Source organism: Solea solea, chromosome 8 (assembly GCF_958295425.1).
Source record: "Solea solea chromosome 8, fSolSol10.1, whole genome shotgun sequence".
Lineage (NCBI taxonomy): Eukaryota > Metazoa > Chordata > Actinopteri > Pleuronectiformes > Soleidae > Solea > Solea solea.
Genome location: NC_081141.1, coordinates 8,709,284 through 8,730,168, shown reverse-complemented (window position 1 = coordinate 8,730,168; position 20,885 = coordinate 8,709,284). Strand labels below are relative to the sequence as shown.

The 20,885-nt window shown below is 39.6% G+C and overlaps 1 protein-coding gene across 2 annotated transcripts in view; it reads right to left on the bottom strand.

Moving 5' to 3' along the window:
• prdm6 (PR domain containing 6) overlaps window positions 1–20,224 on the bottom strand; it is a 64,181-nt gene extending 43,957 nt beyond the window's left edge. Inside the window, exons 1-4 of one of the 2 annotated variants that reach the window (XM_058636493.1) lie at window positions 20,009–20,224; window positions 18,024–18,783; window positions 10,758–10,906; window positions 10,190–10,348 (exon numbers count right to left, since the gene is read on the bottom strand). In XM_058636493.1, coding sequence (XP_058492476.1) covers window positions 10,190–10,348; window positions 10,758–10,906; window positions 18,024–18,765 — 1,050 coding nt within the window. In that variant the 5' untranslated portion in view covers window positions 18,766–18,783; window positions 20,009–20,224. The remainder of the gene's footprint in view (window positions 1–10,189; window positions 10,349–10,757; window positions 10,907–18,023; window positions 18,784–20,008) is intronic. The other variant, XM_058636492.1, reaches the window with a different exon arrangement.
• Between the last annotated feature and the right edge of the window lie 661 nt (window positions 20,225–20,885).

The window sequence follows — 20,885 nt, the reverse complement described above, 5'->3', positions numbered from 1 at the left end:
CACAACCATATTTGTTGCAAACATTTTGTGTGTTTGTTTTGTTTGTGGTTTTGTTACACCCCAGCACAACCGCCATCTTTCAACCAATTTTGCCTCAACCACAAACACACGCACAACTTCGACACATCCAGACAAAATATCTCAGCTTTTGGAAATGTAATGCTTTCAACTTGGGTCAAAAAAGCAGGTCAAACTGGTCTTCACTCTGAAATAAACTCTGGATCTGCATTATCCATTATACCAGATGAAGCTCCTGAATCAGTTGGTGAAGGAGAAGATGCAGCTTTAGTTTTTACACACACTGAGCAGAAAATGACTTGACTTTGATTCGATGTGTTATCTGGTTGCTTGGTAACGATGGGCATGTCGTGTGAACATGTGAACTGCCCCTAATGAGGGAGAAAATGGGTTCCTTATGAAATGCTGTTCAAGAATGCAGTTTATTTTTGTGAGACAATTTTTAAATAAAAACATATTTTCAATTCATTTATTTGTGTAAGTGAGAAGAAATGTTCTGATCAGTGAGCAGTTGTTACATTTTGTCGACATATACAGTTTATATATGCAAAGTCAGAACATATATATATGAAACATGGTTTTGCTAGTTAGCTTAGCACCTTCTGCTCTCTCTTGTGCTGTGTGCCTCATCTATGTTTAGTTCATATGTTATGTTAGTTAGTGAAGCTTGTTCCACACAGCCAACTGGTGTGTGTGTATGTGTGTGTCTGTGACTGTGTGTGTGTGTGTGTGTGTGTGTGCGCAGAGCAGCACAGCGAGGCGAGCTGTGGATGTTCAGTGCAGCTGGCTGCGTGGAACAAATCACTGCTCTCTTTTGTTTATTTAATTTCCGCGAGTCGCTTTTTTAACAAAAAAAAAAGAAATAAAAAAAGGTTTCCGGGGTTCTGTAAAGTCGCTACATATGCACACGGAAACGGCACGAAGCACCTAAAGCCATCGCTGCTAAGCTAACGTTTAAAGCAAGTTGAAAAGCAGTCAAAGTGAATTGCAGCAGAGCAAATAAAAGAAAGATGAGCCACCTCACAGAGTTTTTTGAGACGACACAGTTGCTGCGAAGATGTGAATAAATGCAAATTATTGGGGCAAAATGAATCAGGCTAAGGGCCTGTCCACACACAAACCGGTGTAGGTGAATCTGCATAGGTTTTCTATCCTATTGGCATTTTGGGCTTTTGGGAGATTGAAACTTTCAGAGTTGCCCAGTGAGAAAATCTCAATGCGCTACTTGATGTCATAGTTCCACCTCTCTCTTGCCCTGACATTCACTGTCAGACCTACTGTCGTTGTACTCTTGTGTTTGGAAATTGTTTGACAGTGTTGTCAATGAAAAGCAACAACTACAGTCTGGCTGCAAAGATGCTGGGTATCACTTGCACACGTCCTGTCCTCAGTGGCTTCAGACAGAGTGAAGAAGAAAACGAGTGTTGAAGATTAACAGTGAAACTGAATCATAAAATAATGTTTCTACAACACGTTTTTCCGTTTTTGTTGTAGCAGTGCCACTTACAGGCCTGGCATATGTACTACAGCATATTGAGTCGTTTCGTGGGGTTTCGTGTGGATGGAGACATTTTCTGAAGTTTTCAAAACAGCATAGGAAAAGATAGTTTAAGTTATGTTCCTTTTTACTGTGTAGATATGACCTGAGACACAAAATGTGTTTCTTTCACTTCCTTCCACGTCCTGATGTATCAGACAGAGGACCGGTGCTGTTTTGCACCCCCCAAGGGGAGTGAGGGGAGGTGGAGCGAAGGAGCACTCACTAAAAGCTCTATATTTAGGCCCAGATGAGTATTTACAGGGTGTTTTATCCTCATGGTACATATACAGTATGAGTAAAAGAAGTGATTCAGGGACTAGAGTCACAACTCTGAAAATATAAGATTGTTCCTTAAGAAGCATGGTCTCTACACAGGAGTGTTAAAACATTAGCATTACAGAAGGCATTTGGTTTAACAAAATGTTTGTGTGACCTCAGATGTCAAAACTGCTGGAACTTTAAAGAAACTGTTTTGTGTTGAAACAATGTCAAGTTTCACCTTTGACCTCACAGTGATGTCACTGAGTGCACTCCAGAGCACAAAGTTATGTTTTTAAAGTATTTGTCAGCTGGTATATGACAAATATTCAAATGCTGGTTGTAAAATCTGACATTTAAGACTAGAGAACACAGCTGTATTAGTGAGTCACAGCTGGTCAAGAAATCTAATTTCAAACAGAGAAACCGAGCAAAATCCAAGGCTGTAATAGGAGTTAAAGAGGTTCTTCTAACAATCATCTTTCTTTTTAGCACACTAATTAAATATATCAAATATAAGATGTTGTAGCTTTGCACCAGCACATTGCGGGCATGGCACATCTCAGCTTTGACAGTAACCTCTCTTAATTATCTGTCACTGCCTCTCAGAACTATGAGGTCTCAGAACAGGAAGACTCTCACTGTCAGTCATCTTCTTCTTTTCTCTATGGGACACACTTTCTGTTCTTCTTCAGTCCAAATCCTATAAAACTGTTCCTGAGAGATGATCGATGCGCACACGTTTGTGTTCTACAGCTAATCAATGAAACTCCACTAATTCTACTCTTATCTGCTCTCTTCATCAGCCTCCTCCTCCTCCTCTCACGCCCTCCTTCTCGTCATCTCCTTCCTCCTTTCCTAATCTCATGGTGTATTCTAGTTGCCTTGAAAGTCATACGTGTGTGTGTGTGTGTGTGTGTGTACATAGTATCCATATATGTGTGTGTGTAAAGCCATATTTTGAGTTTGAACTAGTTGACTTACAACTGGAATTACAACTTCACTTTTTCTGAAACTTCCTGCTTGAGAAATTCTACTCTTTTTCTTGGTCTTCCTCAGAACAATCTGGATATTTATTTTTTCTTAAACCACTCAAATGTATTGCAAAAGAAGGGTGCAATATGCAACACTCTTACCAGATGTCAGAAAACTATAAATGTGTGTTAATATATGGTAAAATGCTGTTGTGTGTTGTTATCCAGCCTCTGTGTTGGTCACCGGTCTGCCTGTTGCAGCTGAAGACCCCCTGAACCTCTAGTCCCCGTGGATAAAGTGCTGTGTGTTGGTCGCACTTCCTCAAGCACATTCACATTAGTTAAAAACAATTCTGTCTTCTTTTCATGTTGTTCATGTTTTTACCCTTCAAATGTCTATTTTCATGCTCTGTTGTTCAGTTTGCACGGCTGACACATGTGATCACGATTACAACATTATAAAATAGGTATGAAAACATCCACTGTAGACCCTTTATTATCTGCTCTATGTATAACAAACATGAAGATGTGTCCTTTTTTACATTCATTCTCCATTTCTTTCTTTTCTATCAACCTTTCTTTGCTTCCTTAAATGTGCATTCTTAAAGAAAGAAAACAGTCTCTCCACCATCTGTCTCGCCACTCTCCTCATTGTCTTCCTGGATGTAAAATCTTCTGTAACCACAAAACGTGTTCAGAGTCAACTTGCCCACTGAAATGAAATGAACACTAAACAAAACCAAGATGAAGCCTCTGTCGAGCTCATTAGTTGTGTCCGAATCTCCTTCAGTTTTCTTAAGCACAGCCTGCCTTTGAGGAGTCCATTTTTCCGCAGCACGCCTCATAAACTGTGCTGCCATCGTTGCCATCAGCACCGTCACCACCACTGTCAGGCCCAAGAGCAACAGTCTGGGCCTCTGCATACAGTACATAAGTCCGAGACGCTTCATCAGCTGAAACAGTGTTTTCAGCAAGCAGTGAGCTGACGCCATAAATCAGACGGGTAATAATCGTTCAGAGTGATGGATAATATTTGTATAACCGACCCTGATTCACCTCAATGTCAACAGCAGAAAGTCAACGTCTAGAGGCAGAGCTGTTGCTTTCTCACGCAGCAAGGAGCATGAAGTATCAACACCACACGGACCGAGGTACCACCAGGTCCAAGGTACTGCCACCAACAGGACTGAGATACCACCACCCAGACTGAGGGATTACACCATAAATACAAGCCAGAAAAAGGTACTGCCACCAACAGGGCTGAGATACCACCACCCAGACTGAGGGATTACCACCATAAACACAAGCCAGAAAAAGGTACTGCCACCAACAGGGCTGAGATACCACCACCCAGACTGAGGGATTACACCATAAACACAACCCAGAAAAAGGTACTGCCACCAATAAGGCTGAGATACCACCATCCAGAGTGCAGTAACACACCACCCAGACTGAGGTAGGGCCACCAAAAGGCACCTACACGGTTTGACCTTGTCAGAACTGCTACCACTGACCAAATGGGCCCCCAACAATCTGTCCTAGTGGACATCATTTTTTCCTTTTCTCCATCCACTCACTGTCACTTCACTGAAGTTTTACACTAGACATAGAGTACAGGGCATACCCCAGGTCTTCAAACAAACGCAGATGTTCAACAGCAAATATCAAACTCCAACTTCATTATTTTTTTATTCACTGGCTTTCTGTTCACTGTCTAAAATATTTTGTTGTGATGCATTGATAAAGCAGTTAAAAAAAAACAAATTACCTTAATTTTGATTTAAGTATGACCATATTTTAAAGAGGACATAGCCCAGAAGCCCAATTAACGCTGCGTTTGGGTGTGTATCTGCATCATTACCTCGTTTATGAAGCCCTAAAAGTCCATAACAATCAGTTCAGCCACTGCTGTGAGCGCAGGGTTTGATTGTTTTCCTGAGCTCTACAAATCGGCAAGGCACTTCCATTGACTAATTACGTCACTGGAGAATTTCACCACTGCTGTAAACAGCAGTGCCTCCTATTTCGGGCACTAGAGAGCGGGAACATCCAGTGACATACTTTCAACCGTAGAAGAAGAAGAACTACTCTCGTTGTAGCTGCTGAGCGTATCGGTTGAGAACATGTCGAAAAAAGGTTCAGCGAGTATTTGCTCTGTTCTGGGTTGTGATAAACAATACCAGACGCTCCACCATGAGCAAAGAAAAGCTCAGTGGATATCTTTCATATTTGATGGGAATATATCCCTGCTACATTTCCCACATACCTCCATGTATGCGGCAACCACTTTACGGAGGTTTGTTACACAAACTTCAGGCAATATAAAGCAGGACACAGCACCAAACTTCACCTAAAGGAAGGAGCAGTGCCAACAATACGTATATAACTGTCTTTGTGTGCTTGTTCTGTTGTTTAGCATAAGCAATAGCCGGCTACAGGCTAAGCTACACGCTACGCTCGTGTTTCATTTGCATGTGTGTTTATCATCTCGGTAACCACAACGTTATCCAAGCTACAGGTGTCCTACAGCAGTCTTTCACTTGTCACAGTGTCTTCTGACTCTGGCTCAGACTCCAGATCAAATGCGTAAGGGATTACGGCATTACTCAATGTTTTGATAATTGCTAGCGGTGCATCTGCCTTTCCAGAGGGGGAGCTGCGGGTCTGAGAGCTGACGTGCCAATTACGTCACTTCCAGGTAACTGGCCAATCACAAGACAGTGGGAAAGCTCTCGTTGGCTGGCCAATCACAAGACAGTTTGTGTTCTGCGAGTGTGGTTTTGGTCTGACGAGAGCGTCAGTGATGAGACATTTACAGCGAATAGGACGTTTTTGACCATAAAACGACTTCATGTTTGTAAGTACACCTCCATATCTCACATATAAGTGAGATAGGACCATGCTATGGCCTCTCTAAACATCTGCAACACCTTCCTTCTGGCAAACATATATAGTTTAAAACATTCAACATAAAGCGCTTACGTGACTGTTTGTACTGTAGAGAGGAAACAACCAGCGGCTGGATCGCTGTGTAAAAACACGCTGATCAAACATACTGCTGGATTACACAGACATTACGCACATGTTCACACACACACACACACACACACACACACACACACTGTGTTATTCTATCATGAAGGTCCTGATGGAAAACCCCACTCTTTGTTCTTGAATCCCCTGTGGTTATCATACATACAGGCTGATGTCACACAGTGCAAGAATGAACTGACTTAACCCAACCCACCAAATGGCAACAAGCTCAGAACTAAGACTTCTTCATCTGAGGAACACATCGTGAGAGGACCTATGGAACCATGGACAAACTATGTGTTATCAGGATAGAGATTAACATAAACATAAATCATAAATAAACATATCTGATCATCAGAGCATAGCCCATTTACACTACAAAATAATCTGGATCAAATGTCAGTACCAATCAAGGTTAAACAGCAGCTTTCTGCTCTTTAAAATGATTGTAGTCTGAACTGGACAACATGTGTAAAACCAAAAAGTGAGACCAAATCAACGCAGCAAACAGCAACATGGAGCAGCATTTAGCAGCTTAAGGGCCTCACATTTCACTCCAAAATGGAGATACAATAGAGAGAGAAAACACTTCACTTTAAAAGCACAATATGTTGTTTTCTGCCTCTTGAGGACGTCTAAGAACATTGCAGTGCTAACATTTGCTGAGCTTGTTTCTCTCTTACATTTAGATCTAGACCTTTCATCAGCTTCATATTGATTAAAAACCACAAACGTCTAAAAAGTGGAAACATCCAAAATGAAGAAAGAGTCGTCAGTCATATATATATAAACAGGTCTTTTGTTTTTGGAGGTTTAAATGAAAACAGTTACAGACTGAACCTTTAATACTAAAACTGAAGTGATGCTTGACTAAAGTCAAAGCAACATGAATCCAAACATGTAATTTTGACATAAACGCATCAAAGGTGAAGTGATGATGTCGATATTAAAACAGATGGTTACACAACAGTTAAATGGTGACATCAGTGGTTAAAGAGCGTCCACTGCGACCACAAACCACTGCAAACACTAAAGTCAATGAGAACTGACACAGAGAGACAAAGGGACACACAAATGGACAGAACCAAACACTGATGGATGACTGAGCTCCATGAGGAAAAAAAGTCAAGTGGCACTTTGGAATTTTCTGAATCCTCATGTGTCCCATCATGATCGCACACTAACAAAAGATTTAGCCTCAAAGTGTGCGTTTGGAGTTTTCCTTTCGTCTCTGCTCTGAAGTTAAATCTGTGTTGTTTTTCTTTTTTACAGACAGCTTGTCTACTCCCCTGTAAAAGCCCGCAGGATGAGGTCAGGACCACGACCTGGGGATGGTTCTTGTGTTTTCACACCACATTCTTTTCAATCAAGACAGCCCAGAGGCTCGGAGCAGGAGGTCACTGGTCCGTTCCCTTTAAATAAGTATTTACTGTACTTTGACTCACTTACTGTACAAGTCTGGTATTTTCATTACCTCAGTTAAGAAAACTTTGATTTTCTCTCTCGTGTTTTTTCTCTTAGGGCATGAATCACTGGTTAAAATCAGCATTGCAGATTATTAACATGAATTTCACATCTTTGTTCCCTTTATTCATTCTGTTATTTTCAAATACAAACTATTGTATTATTATATTATTATTAGTAGTAGTAGTATATTGTATACGGGTGACTAAGCTCAATGCAGTGCTAAGCAGCAGCATGGGGGCCAGGTGTGGGCTCACTGAAATAGAGCTGCAACTGAGTACACAAAGGTAAACTGATTTTAATCACTTAACAAAAGGCTCACTGATTAAAATCTAAGAAACTGCAATATTCAGTTGTGTTGTTGTTTTTATTTTTTTAAGCGCTGTATCAGTAGTGGAATATACATATATATATATAATGTGACGCCTCCTCTTCTTCAGTAGCTGGCTGTGGGCGACTGGACTTGCTTGAGTTGAGTTAAAGAGTTGCCTCCTCCTTGCACTCTGTATATTGTTTTTACATATAACGTTGTTATTTTTCTCTATGATAGTCAGTGGCGGCTGGTGATAAAAAAACATTGAGGGGGCGCATTTAAAAAAAAGTCATGAAGGTTATGTGGCGTAATGAAGGTCCTACAGACTTTGATCTGCAGCTGCAGCTGAAAAGTTGCTTATGAATCAAAAGAAAAGAAAAAAGAAAACAGCTGACGTGGATCAAAGTGACAGGTAAGTGATCGATTAAAGATCAAACATGACGATCATTGTTCTGAGCTGTGAGGAAGAGACGGAGAGAGGGAGGAAGGAGAGAGAGAGAGAGAGAGAGAGAGAACAGATGCAGAGATGTACGAGCCGAGGAGAGCTATCTTATTACGGTAATTCATAGCATCGCAGTTACACTTACAGTGATAAACTATTTACATGCGTTATCGGAATACTTCATGTGCATGTAAACGTAGTCACTCTAGTACGTTCCATTCACTTTGGGATTGGACACCAAGGGAGTGACTTTGAATGACAGCCTTGACAGTGTCGTGTGCAGCCTCATTAACACTCATTAAACTGGTATATGTGCCCATGAAACCTTTACACTTACATGGGAAGTCATTAACTAAATACAACCAGTTACACACCATTCACTGTGTGAGGAATCCATTTAAATTATTTAACAGTTGCCATCTTTGTTCATTGCTTAATCTGGCGTTATGTTAGTAACTCACACAATCACACATCAAAAAAAAGAAAATAGATGACGTTAGAGAATAAAACCAGCGTAACACTGATGATGAGACTGTGTTTGTGTCTTGAGATGAAGGGAGAATTCTTCAGCTGTGACACTGAGCTCTGCCTCGGGGGGCTCAATTTGTCGAGCCGTAAAATACTGCAGCACCACAAAGATCCTCCATTGCTCTGCTCTCACTTTAACGCCAAGTGTCTTAATTAAAAGTGGCCTTTCCTGGACACCATAGACAACATGACACAAGCTCCCTGATTGGCTATAGGACACACATCTCTTCCTGTTTTAGGGGGCGTCAATAAGCAGGTTTAACAACCAGTGAGTTTTAATGGGATCTGTGTGTAAAGCTCTGTGGTCAATGGGCCTAATGACCAGTTTCAGCCCGGCAGCCAATAATCTGCCAATGGTTAGAGGCGGGTTATTGGATCTTTGGATTTCTCCAGAGGGGGCGGGGCTTCAGCGGCTGGTGTTTTAATGTGGGAGAAATCACCATAGAGATGTTTGGTTCATATTATATGAGAAAACTTCATCTAGTGTGAATATACAATCTTTATAAACATTTCTATATGCAACTGCATATGCATATTGCAATGAGCCAAATCAAATGTTGTCATTAATATTATTGAATGCAACTATAAGAGAAAAAAATTTGACCAGAGCACAATTAAAAAGCAAAAGGAGTAATTATTCCACTGATTTTTTTTTCTCTTATTTTGGTCATTTGTTTTGTTGTTGTTGTTTGATTGTTTTGTTCTTTTGTATTCAGACGATCACAATTTAAATCTGACTAATCCAATTTAACCATCAGGTCTTTTCAATGAGGAGGCATTAAAATACTTTTCTAAACATCAATAACTATAATAATTTGTATTAATGTAATTACTATTATTATAGTATGATGATTATTATCTATTGAAAAAATTCTAAAACACAAAACTTAAACTGGAGAAGCTTGATTTATTTAATTTCTAGTTTCTTTTCCATTTCACATTTCTTATGTTGTCATTGTAATGAAAACATTTTTATTTACTTTAAGTAAAAGAAATCATAAAATAACAGTAATATGTTTGTTTACATGTCTTAAAAAGTCTTAAAATATGACAAAATAATATAGCTTATTTTGATTGTGTGCACATTCCTGACCCTGAACGTCTCCACTGACATCACTGATTCTATCTCTGAATACTCTCCCTGCTGCTTCACTGTGACTGAGGAAAAAACCAGTGTCACTCATTGTCCTGGAAATTCAAATTTCACTGGGAGTGAACTCAACTGTCTCACTCATGTTCACATTGTCACATCACACTCCCTCCTCCTGCTGGACTTGGCCTACGGTGCCTTCAAAGTTCAGCCCCTTGACCTCTGACCCCCAGCCTCATGCCACAGACCCCCACCCACCCGATGACGTCTTGCTACGGTCAACAGCAGAGAGACTGATGTCCAGTCAACCGATGTCTCACTGACCTTTACCAGCTCGGCCACAAGGGACTCATCTATCTCTCTGTCTCCCCACATCCCTCATTTTCTCCTCCCGTTCTCCCCCAATGCTAATGCAGCTGTTTATAACTGCCACATTGACTTTTACCTGCCACTGTATGTAAACACAATCTCTGCTCTGATCAATGGACTGAGAGCGGGCATAAAGCTGACCACAGGAACACACTCTTACCTCCCACAGGTGGCGCGAGTTCCTCACTGCTCCAGAGTGCAGTTTGTCCAGCATCAGAGGGACGCCCTGGAACGGTCCGATCCAGGTTCCCTGAGGAATCCTCTGAGCCGCACAGATTCCATAACCCAGACCAGGAACTGTGCTGGTGCACAGACACACCTGCACAAACAACACACAGGCACAGAAAAGATTAAAGATGTATCTATCACACTGTAAAAAATGTGATACACTGCAGCAACACCACATAGAAACAATAATGTAACACAACATAAAAACCATGTAATACACTTTAAACACAACAATGACACTGATGAATGACATCCTCCATCTGTCAATCAGACAACCTTCAGGAAGATTTCTGTTTCTAGTTACGTATCTATATATAAATACATATACATATATATATATATATATATATATATATATATATATATATATATATAGATTATGACATTAAATCAAATGTCAAAATAGAAAAAGTTTTAAATTATTTCAATGTTGTGACATTTCTAATGAACAAATACTATTATAAACAAGCAGCCCCGTGGCAGAGAGACAGATGTCTCACCTCTCTGGGCAAATCTCTCAGCCAATCAGGAACGTCCGGCAGAGTGACCTGTGCCGCTGAGCTGCTGGTGCCGACAAGACGACGTAGGGAGTGAAGGGGACCGTGCATCGGACACTCGCCATTCCTGTTGTCTGCACACATGTCGCAACCTGGAGAAGAGACAATACAAAAACAAGAACAGGCAAACCTTTTAAAGTTAAAATGTGTGTTCAATGTCAGCACAGCACATTTTTATATGGTTTTATTTATTTTTCAAATTTTACAATTAAGCTCCTACCATGTAGATAAGACAGGAAATATAACCTCATGTTGAATATGATACATTTGAATAGTTTTCTGTATTGAATCTGTATTAGAGATTTAATGAAACACAGCAGATATGGTGACTGATGACATTAATCAGCTCTGGCTTCTTGCAGTGATGCAGTGATTCATGATAAATCAGTTCTTTACAGGCTGCTCTTAAAAAAAACTGTGAAAAACTGAATGTGATGAAAACAAATGTTTTCATCCTGATGAAGTCCAAAGAGGAAGAAAAGACCTCCCTCTGCTGTGTTTTTCCAGGTTAAATGTGGCAAGGGAATTAGTGAGTGTCAACATTTACTCAGAGATGCAGTCTGACAGTAATGGATGTTAATTGACTGTAGCAACATAATGAGAGATTATTATCTGCACAGAAAACTCCCACAGAGCTGAACGCAGCACAGGAACAGGATGTTAATGTTTCTTTTCTGTTTTTCCCAAAATCAAATATCCGTCTTCTGACAGTGTGAAAGCTACTTTTACACCATGATTGATTGAAATTAATTAAATCATATTATGGTGGTTTTTTTAAGTAGCAAGGGTTCATGGTTGAGTAAATGGGAAAAAATGTCAGAGTCAGAACTTTCCTTAATTTTTGTAAAGCCTTTAAACTCCTTCAGTTAAACTCTGAGTGACTGGAAAATATAGTTTGAGTCATTTTAGAAATAACTCACTTTTTCAGACCAAAGTCCATGGAGAGAATGTGTGATTTTACATCAAATGTGTGGGTTTTTTTTTATGTAGTCTTTTTTTTTATTTTATTAAGTTTATTTTTATTTAAGTGTTCTGTTACTATTTATGTAAATGATAGTTTATAATGTTGTTTTTAATATGTACATTAGCTTGTGATAAAGTAGTCAATTATATTTGTTTTACTGGTAATACTAATATTAGTGTTGTTTCTTTTTAGGGTCACTGTGATGCTACCTGTTAACACCATGGTTAACACAGTGGTTGTACAGCACAGCGGCACACATCTTCTTCCCTTCACTGAACCAGTATCTTCTCCTCTTCCTCTCTTTCAGGCTGATGAACTGGCTGTGAACTCGCTGTAGCGCGCTCACTGCCTATCATTCAAACTCAGTATTCTGTTACATCCATCGCCAGTGTTTAGACAGCTCCGCTCTGCCTCTGATCACCGACAGACAGACAACATTTCCATTTAAAAGCTCTGCAGGGCAATTCTCTCTACACTTGCTGATGCGGGGCTTTTCTTTTTGGTGACAAATGTTTTTATCTCTTCAGACGTGTCTATTTTTAAAAAGTCAGGTGTGAGTCTGCTTCATAAACACACCAGCGACATTAATCCTTGTGCTTGGAGCCTCTGAAGTGCCACTTTCCATTTTTTACATTTGCACTTATCAGACTCTAATCCTGTGATTTAGTGTCAGAGTGAAAAGAATGTGTTTCTTGTTCTGACTCAGATGCCATTACAAGCAGCAAACACCAAGAAGCTTGAGGTTCAGAAACAAACTCCTGCATTTTATCCTCAACAAAAACCATCACACTTCATAAAGCTGATAGATGTTAATGGCTGTGTTTGTCTTCAGCACAGCTGTGAGGTCAGACCACACAGCGAGGCAGCAGCTTTGCTCTTTAAACACAAAGCAAACAAATCTCTCCAAAGCTTTTTAGGTTTTTACCTCGATTGCGCTGCATATTTTTCTACCTGATTCAGTGTCAGTTTTGATCAGGAAGGGCTCTGGTAAAGCTATGAGAGAGCATCCGTACAGCCACCAGCAGAGCAGAAGGTAAATATGGACCAGCATTTAGCAGCTAACCAACAGGAGGAGGCCAAACACAGATGTAAAAGGGAGAAAACATTAACACCATGTTTTAGCCTCTGTTTTCGGTGCCATAATCCAGTCATCAACAAGAGTCTGATTGAGATTGTGTCACACAATTGATAGAAAAGGTGTCGCTCAACACTTTCCTCTCATTGTGTATTTGTTTTCATTGTTATGCAGATGACACCCAGCGCCATCTGTCCACCTCCCAACTCCGCCCTCCCACCACCTTCCCTATCCAACTGCCTTCTTGATGTCAAATCCTGGTTCTACTAGAATGTTCCTCAACACCAAAGCAGCAAACTGAGGATATGCTCATTAGTTTAACATCCAGCCAGACAAAACTGGAACATTTCTAATTATGAGTTCAAACCCACTTTAATAACATGACTTGCTCTGCATACTTCCACCTATGTAACATCACACTCTCCAGCACTGCCATCCTAGTTAACACCCTCATCACCTCCTGTATTGAATATTGTAACTCTCTCCTTATTGGTCTACAAATTATCCTCCTCCATAAACAGCAACTGGTCCAGAATGCAGCTGCTCAAATCATCACCGGACCCCTTCCATGAATCACATCACCCTGTCCACTAACATCAGCACTGGCTCCTCATAATGTCACACCTGCACACTTCTCACACGGTCTTGTGTAAAACATGGACATTGAGTCCTCCGTCCTCCTCACAACACATAATACACCACAGAGCAGAGCCTTTAGCTGCGTAGCTCCTCGTCCACGGAACTCTCTCCCACAATTCTAAGCACATCTCTTTCTTTTCCAAATTTGTGTTGTTTTGCCATTACTTTGCATTTTTAATTGTTGCTTTTGTTTGTTTGACATTGCTTTATTTTTCTCTATTTGTGATAAAGGTGCCTAGTAAATAAAGCATTTATTATGTATAATTATTTTACACACCTGTACAGTTTTCTTGTGGAGCAGACATATTATATTTACATGAAGTGGTTTCACCTCAAACCGTCAAATCATTTCTAGTACGTACTGACACAATTTTACACAATTATATCAAAAACTCTATCAAACAAATCCATTATCAAAACCAAGTAAAAAAGAACCGGGTGGAGACAACTGAAAAACATGAAGAGCTGCACATGATTTTCTCCCCTAATCTATGATTCAAACAGACAAACAAAAACAAGGTGATCAGCAGAATCTTGAATTGTTTGGCAAACGAAGATTTAAATTGTCATTTCATTTTCAAAAGTAAAAACAACTCAAATAATAATAATCTGAAATAATTTGACATGGATTAGTGACAGAAAACAGCCGTGCGTGTGAGTGTGTGTGCGTGTGTGTGTGTGTGCGTGTGTGTGTGCGTGTGTGTGTGTGTGTGTGTGCGCGTGTGTGGCTGACTTTATTAAATCACAGTAAAACTGCCAGCTGACATTAACTCCAGATGTAAACTGGAAGAATTGATCTTATCAGAGCAGAACAGATTGCAGCTGTCTGATCTCCTCGTGTTGTATATTTTATTGTTGGAACCAAAACATTAGACTTTAAATTAGTTCTAACTATAAAAAAGAAATAAAAATATTACTTATACTTTTTATGCTGGATTGCTGTGCATCAACTTCACCAAATATTCAGGATAAAAGTCAATACCACATTTTTACATGATAATTCCTATATTTTTCCTCTGTTATTTATTAAATTGATGATGTCAATCTTTCTATAATTATTGTAAACAATTAAAAATCCTATAAAAACAACATTGACTAAACATCTGAAACAAGCATAGGATTAAGGAATAATTTGTGGATGTTAAAATATTTAAATGTTTGTTGACTGCAAGGGTAAAGTCATTTTTGCATAACAAAAACAGAACTGAGCGTTATAATCAATTAATATATTATTATATTATCTTGAATTTCCTTTGGGTTTAATAAAGTATCTATCTATCTTACATTCAGTGTGTGTGTGTGTGTGTGAGAGAGAGGTAAAACAGACAATAAAGCTGCATCAAGTCAACATGAAGAACACATTGTTCAATATGTTGTCTCCATTAGACAATAACTTCAATTAAACCCAGGCAATAGTCTATTCTGACATACAGATGCATGTTACTTAGGTTTAACATATAACATCTTTAACTTTCACACAGGTGCAAAAATCATTATCGAATAATCTGATAATATTTGTGATTGTATTGTTCAGCAATGACTGCATGGGTAAGACGTTGCCGTAAACTGTATTTACATCGTCCGAAATTCTCCAGCAGCGTCACAAACTAAGAAGCTGTGTGTGTTTGTTCCACCATGTCAACAAACTTTTAATGATTTACAGTGTGTAAATCATTAATAATATAATAACACATTCTTATTAGCTAATTCTCTTGGGCTTTAAAGCTGAGGCACAAAGTGCAGGTTTTAAAAATGTGGCACTTTAACAGCTTGATGAAGAGATCTTGTCCAGTTGCTTCATGGGAAATGTAGTGTTGAGTGTCTCAGTCTCTGCTCTACATATTTCATAAAGCATGGTTTGAATCCACATCAGAGCAGAAATGTAGTCAAATGAATAAACATAAGTTACAAAAGTGAAATAAACTGACCCACATACACACACATAAAATGTACAATCATTTACAGTATATAATTTAAGAGCTGGCATCCCTAATGTTGTGTTGCTTTGTCGTAATATATTTTGCAGGATTTTAGTCATAAAGAGCAACGTCTTATTCAGCCTTTAAAAAAATCAGTGTCTACATTTCAAGAAAAGTCTGAAACAGTCGACTCTGAACTCACTGTTACTAAACATGTAAGTGTGTAAATATATCATAATATAAATACATCATCAGCACTGACACACACTGACAGAGCACATATTATTATTATTATTATTATTATTATCACAATCAGTGTTTAATTAATAATGGGGTCTGACAATGACATGTGTGAGACTGCTTTATCCACCCCCAATCCCGACACACATACACACACACACACACACACACCAGAGACCTCAATACGGCCGTGTTGGGAACTTGGGATGATAAATAGCGGGCCGTGGCCGATTGATCGACCCCCAGCCACTCCAACCCCCCAACACACACACACACACGCACACACGCACACTCCCTTTCTCCGTCTCTCTCTCTCTCTCTCCGCCACAAACACAAAACTATATACGGCAATTAATTCCCGCTTGTCCCTCCATCCCTCATCGGCCCTGCCGGCGCGTATCGACGCAGATTACTGCTGATGGTCCGTTTTATCACCGCGGAATACAGCGAGAGAGAGAGGGAGGGAAAGAGAGAGAGAGAGAGAGAGCGGTGACGAAGTCTGAAGTTTCGGAACCTGTTATGTTAACATCCAACATGATGATGACGCCAAGCAGGGACAAAAAAAAACCCAAAACAATAACTAATCGATCATTGAGTCTGAACGGCGAGAAGATTTTCTGATGTTGAAAATAAGACACAACAGGAAACATTATTTCTCTTTCTTACATTATTCCTAATTCGTGAAGTTCAATCTGTTTGCGCAGCGCGAGCCACAGTTTGTCAGAAACGTATACAATAAAACGCAATGAAAATGACGCAGAAAAAATAACATAAAGATGATCTTATCAGTTCATTAATTACGATGAGAGTAAAATTAAATTATTATTATTATTATTGTTATAATTATGACTATATTGTTGTTTTACAAGTAAACAACAGAGTAATCAAAAAGTAATCAATAATCAAATACTTCGTAAATAAAAACAGATGCGGGTAAAAACATATGATGGCGTGAATATTAAAGAGACTTTAAAAAAAAAATCCGTCTTAAATCTTTCTGGAACCTGACATTTGACTTTTTTGGTCTCCGTGCACGTGCGGACGGAGCGGCTGCACGTGTCAGATGGTCATAGACTCACGAGCCCGACACCGGACAGACGGGCCGCAGTGCGTGTGCGCGCGCGCGTGTGTGTGTGTTATCGACAGGGCGCATTCATGCATAAAAGTTGCGCATATCAGTTGGTGTCACGGTCAGTCAGTTTGAAGAGTTTTGATCTCAAACTGAGTTCATATATTAATTGTAAATTACATAAAATACTGTAGAAAATCTTTTAACACCATAACTTAACGTTTGAAGGAAGATATGCAAATAAAAGGAAATAGAAAAGAAGATTAGATTTACATTTAAAATTTAAAATTTCTCCTAAAGATAAAGCTGTATGCAATGAATCAAACATGCTGATTGGAGGATGACAAATATGAATCATTAACTACGAAAATATTATTAATCCCCAAAAAATTTAAATAAATCACCAAAGAAACGAATAACCGAATGACTACAGTCAAACAGGTGCAACAACACTTATTGCCATTAAAATAAAAAAATACACTGAAGTCAGATACATGTATGAACTGACCTCTGACCCCTGACCCCCACTCATACTGACCAGCACAACAGCTGTCAAAGCAGCTGTAATGCCTCACACACTCATTTTAATCTCAAATACATAAACACATTTTTTCCCTTTTGTTTTAATTTTATTGTGAAACTGCTTTTAATGTATGTGTTTTATTGTGGAAATAATCTGTTTAAATGATCAATAAACTAATAATTTATAATGGACTTATTCATGTAATTAATTCAGCTCATTGTTGTGTTGAAGCTGTTGAGGCGTGAAACTAATACATACTTGAACTTGAACCCATATTTAAAATAATGTCATGTTGAATGATAACAATACTAAACATAAAATATTAATATAAATTATATTATATAAATATATAATATAAATAACTTTTGTTGCGCAATTATTAAACCTATATTATTACTTTTTTTAAATTATAGGACACTAATTTGAGTTGAATAATTTCACTGCGCACACACACACACACACACACACACACACTCATTCGCTCACAATAAATGAGTGTAAATTATAATTGAATATCTGGAATCTTTAACGACAACCGACTCTGCAAAGTCATCCAGGATTATTGCAGAAGTTAATAAAACTGAAGAGGTCAAAGGTCACCACAACCACACACTGATTGTGATTTAATCGAGAGTGAACATCACGTAATCAACATGCAAGTAAACGCAATATCTGCACAGGTCAGATTAATTTCCTGTCACTTCAAAAGAAAGCAAATCAACAGGTGTGTGTCTGTGTGAGAGAGAGTGTGTGTGTGTGTGTGTGTGTGTGTGTACGTACGGTTGTTGAGCTCTCCTGTGTGGTTGCTCAGTGGGATGATTTCCATCCTTTGTTGTCCATACAGGTAGTAGTCCAGCTCCTCCGACGTGAGCTTGAACCTCGCTGTCGCTCCTTTCCCGCTGTCCTCCCCTCCTCCGCCTCCTCCGCTTCCCCCACTGCTGCTCTTCACGCTGGACGACACCACCCCCACCCCACCACAGCTCTGCTCTTTGGCCTGATGGAGGAGCCCCACTGCTGCCACTGGGTTGTGATGATGACCCTGCTGATTTTCTGGGGGGACAACGACCACCAGATCTCCTCCTCCACCTCCTCCTGGTCCTCCTCCTCCTCCTCCAGGACCTCCAGGCCCAGCACACACTGGGGCCAAGGCCTGTCCAAAGAGTGCGATCTGCTGGGGCACAGGCAGAAGAGAGAGCCCACCGGAGGCAGAGATGGAGATAGAGGAGGATGGAGTGAGAGCTGCTGCGGCTGCTGCTGAAGAAGAAGCTGCTGAGGAGGACGTAGAAGAGGAAGAAGAAGAGGAGGTGCAGTGTGTGGAGGCCAGGAGGTGACTGTGAAGGCGGGATGGGTGCAGGCTGTCCATGGAGATGGAGAGGCGGTCAGGCTGAGACAGCTGAGGTGGAGGTGGTGGAACCAGAGGAACCTTGAGCTGCGTCTGAGGGAAAAGTTGCTGCCAGTGCTGCAGATAGGACGGGTCCACCTTAAGGAAGGCCGAGCCGCTTGGTTCTCCCGGCTTCAACATATCTGTCCGAGCCACTGCCTGCAGGAAACATCAGAGAGGGAGAGGTGTCAATCATCAGCATCACCACACAAACACAAAAAGAGACACAGGGTCACGAGTCAAACACAGAGAGTCAAACACAGAGTTTACAGAAACAGACACACACGCACACAAAATCACAGTTTGCACAAATTTTTTTATGTTTTACTTTAAATTTACATTATTTTGATTTACTAATGAAGATAATGTCTCACATTACAGCCTCAGTTTTGAGGCTCTTTCATTTATTTGCATTTATTTACTTGTTTACAGTGATGGTGTAAATATTGCAGAATATTTCAGTCTTGTGGCTTTGTCCTGACCTAAATCGTTCCACTAATCTCCAAATCACTGCCTCAGTTTCACTTCAAATTCAATTAATTCACACATTAAATGTATTTTTAATGGTAAATAGTAAAAAGGTAAATTTGCAAATTTAAGAGGATGAATAAAAATATTTATTTGGACAACAATTGACCCCTAAAATCATTTTAAAAACATTAACAGATGTTTCCATTCTTTTAACTCTAACAAACAGATAGGAGCTGTGACGCAGGTGCTTCTCACGACTACACCACAAAATTAAAGTATTTTTCTACTAACGAAAAACAAAAATTAACAGGTTATTTCTGATTTATAAGCAGACACGTGATGATGATATTCATCTCCAGCTGCACTATATTCTATAGTCTCTCATTAAAGCTGAAAAATAAACATCAAAGCATCAGTCATTTCATTAAAAAGCTTATCTTAGAGTATTTTCTTAGAATCATTCAACTTATCTGTGATTTTTGAAATCATTCTTCTTTTAAAAAACTTTATTTAAAAGAACCTAAAGTCTCAGTCTGGTAGTATAAAGTCGTAATGTGACTGTGATTCCACGTGAATAAACTCCGCTGTGTCGGGGTCGGATTTTACGCACACAGACGGTAAAAAAGAAGGTAAAACAAATAAAGACGATTGGTAGAAAAAGCGCGCATACGTTTCGTGTTAGTTTTACGATGTAAAATATAAATCTTTAAGTTATTTTAAATAAATAATGACATGGTCCGGATGCTGGTCAGACCGGAGGTCCGGCGCGTGGTCCGTGGCCGTACAGAGGCAGCGGTTGATGAGACGCCGCGGAGTTTCCCGGGATGATGATGATGATGATGCGTTTCTTTTTCTTTCTTTTGTGGTTTAAAAAGTGGAAGTGTTGGTGGAGCGGAGCGCAGAAGAGGCTTACTGCTGTCAGTGTGTGTGCGGCTCCTGGGTGCTGACTTCCGGACAGCGGTGGAAGGTTTTTCCCTCCTTCGGGCTGCGGTGAACCATCGAGGGAAAGCCGGGACAGATCGTTGCGTCCTGCGCTTCACCAGAGCCAAAACTACCGAAGCTGCTGCTGAGCATCTCTCTCTCTCTCTCTCTCTCTCTCTCTCTCTCTCTCTCTCTCTCCTCCCTCCCACTTACCCTCCCTTATCTCCTACAGTCTCTCTCTCTCTCTCTCTGTCCTTTCTTCTCCATCCTCCAACTCTTTTCCCTCTTTTATTTCTCGCTGACTGTTCGTTTCTCTTTTCTCGCTCTAATTTGTTGCCCCCTTCTTTTCTTCCAGACTCACTTCAGTTCAGTTCAAATGATGTTTATTGAGACTAAGTAGAGTGTGTTCAGAGGACCAGGAGTCACGTGTTGAACTTTGTGTAAATGTCAAGCAAAAACAACTGAGTTTTTAGCTGTTTGTGTTCCTGTTGTTTTCTTGCTATAGTGAAAAACAAACATGTAAACATACTCAGCTGTTGTGTTGTTGTTTCTGTATTCAAAGACACAAATGGAAAAACAAATCATGTAACATTACATAACAATTACAATTTTAAACATAACATGTTATTAAATGTTTTGTCCTGGTTAAAGCAAAACAAATAAAACTAACTTTAAGCTAAACTAGACTATTTATGTCTTGGTTACAGTGGCTCTGAAGTGCAAATCACCAACAAGATATAAACTAAAACACAACATTAACTGAAATACAACAATAACTAAAACACAATGACATTAACTGAAACACAACAATACCTAAAACACAATGACATTAACTGAAACACAATGACATTAACTGAAACACAACATTA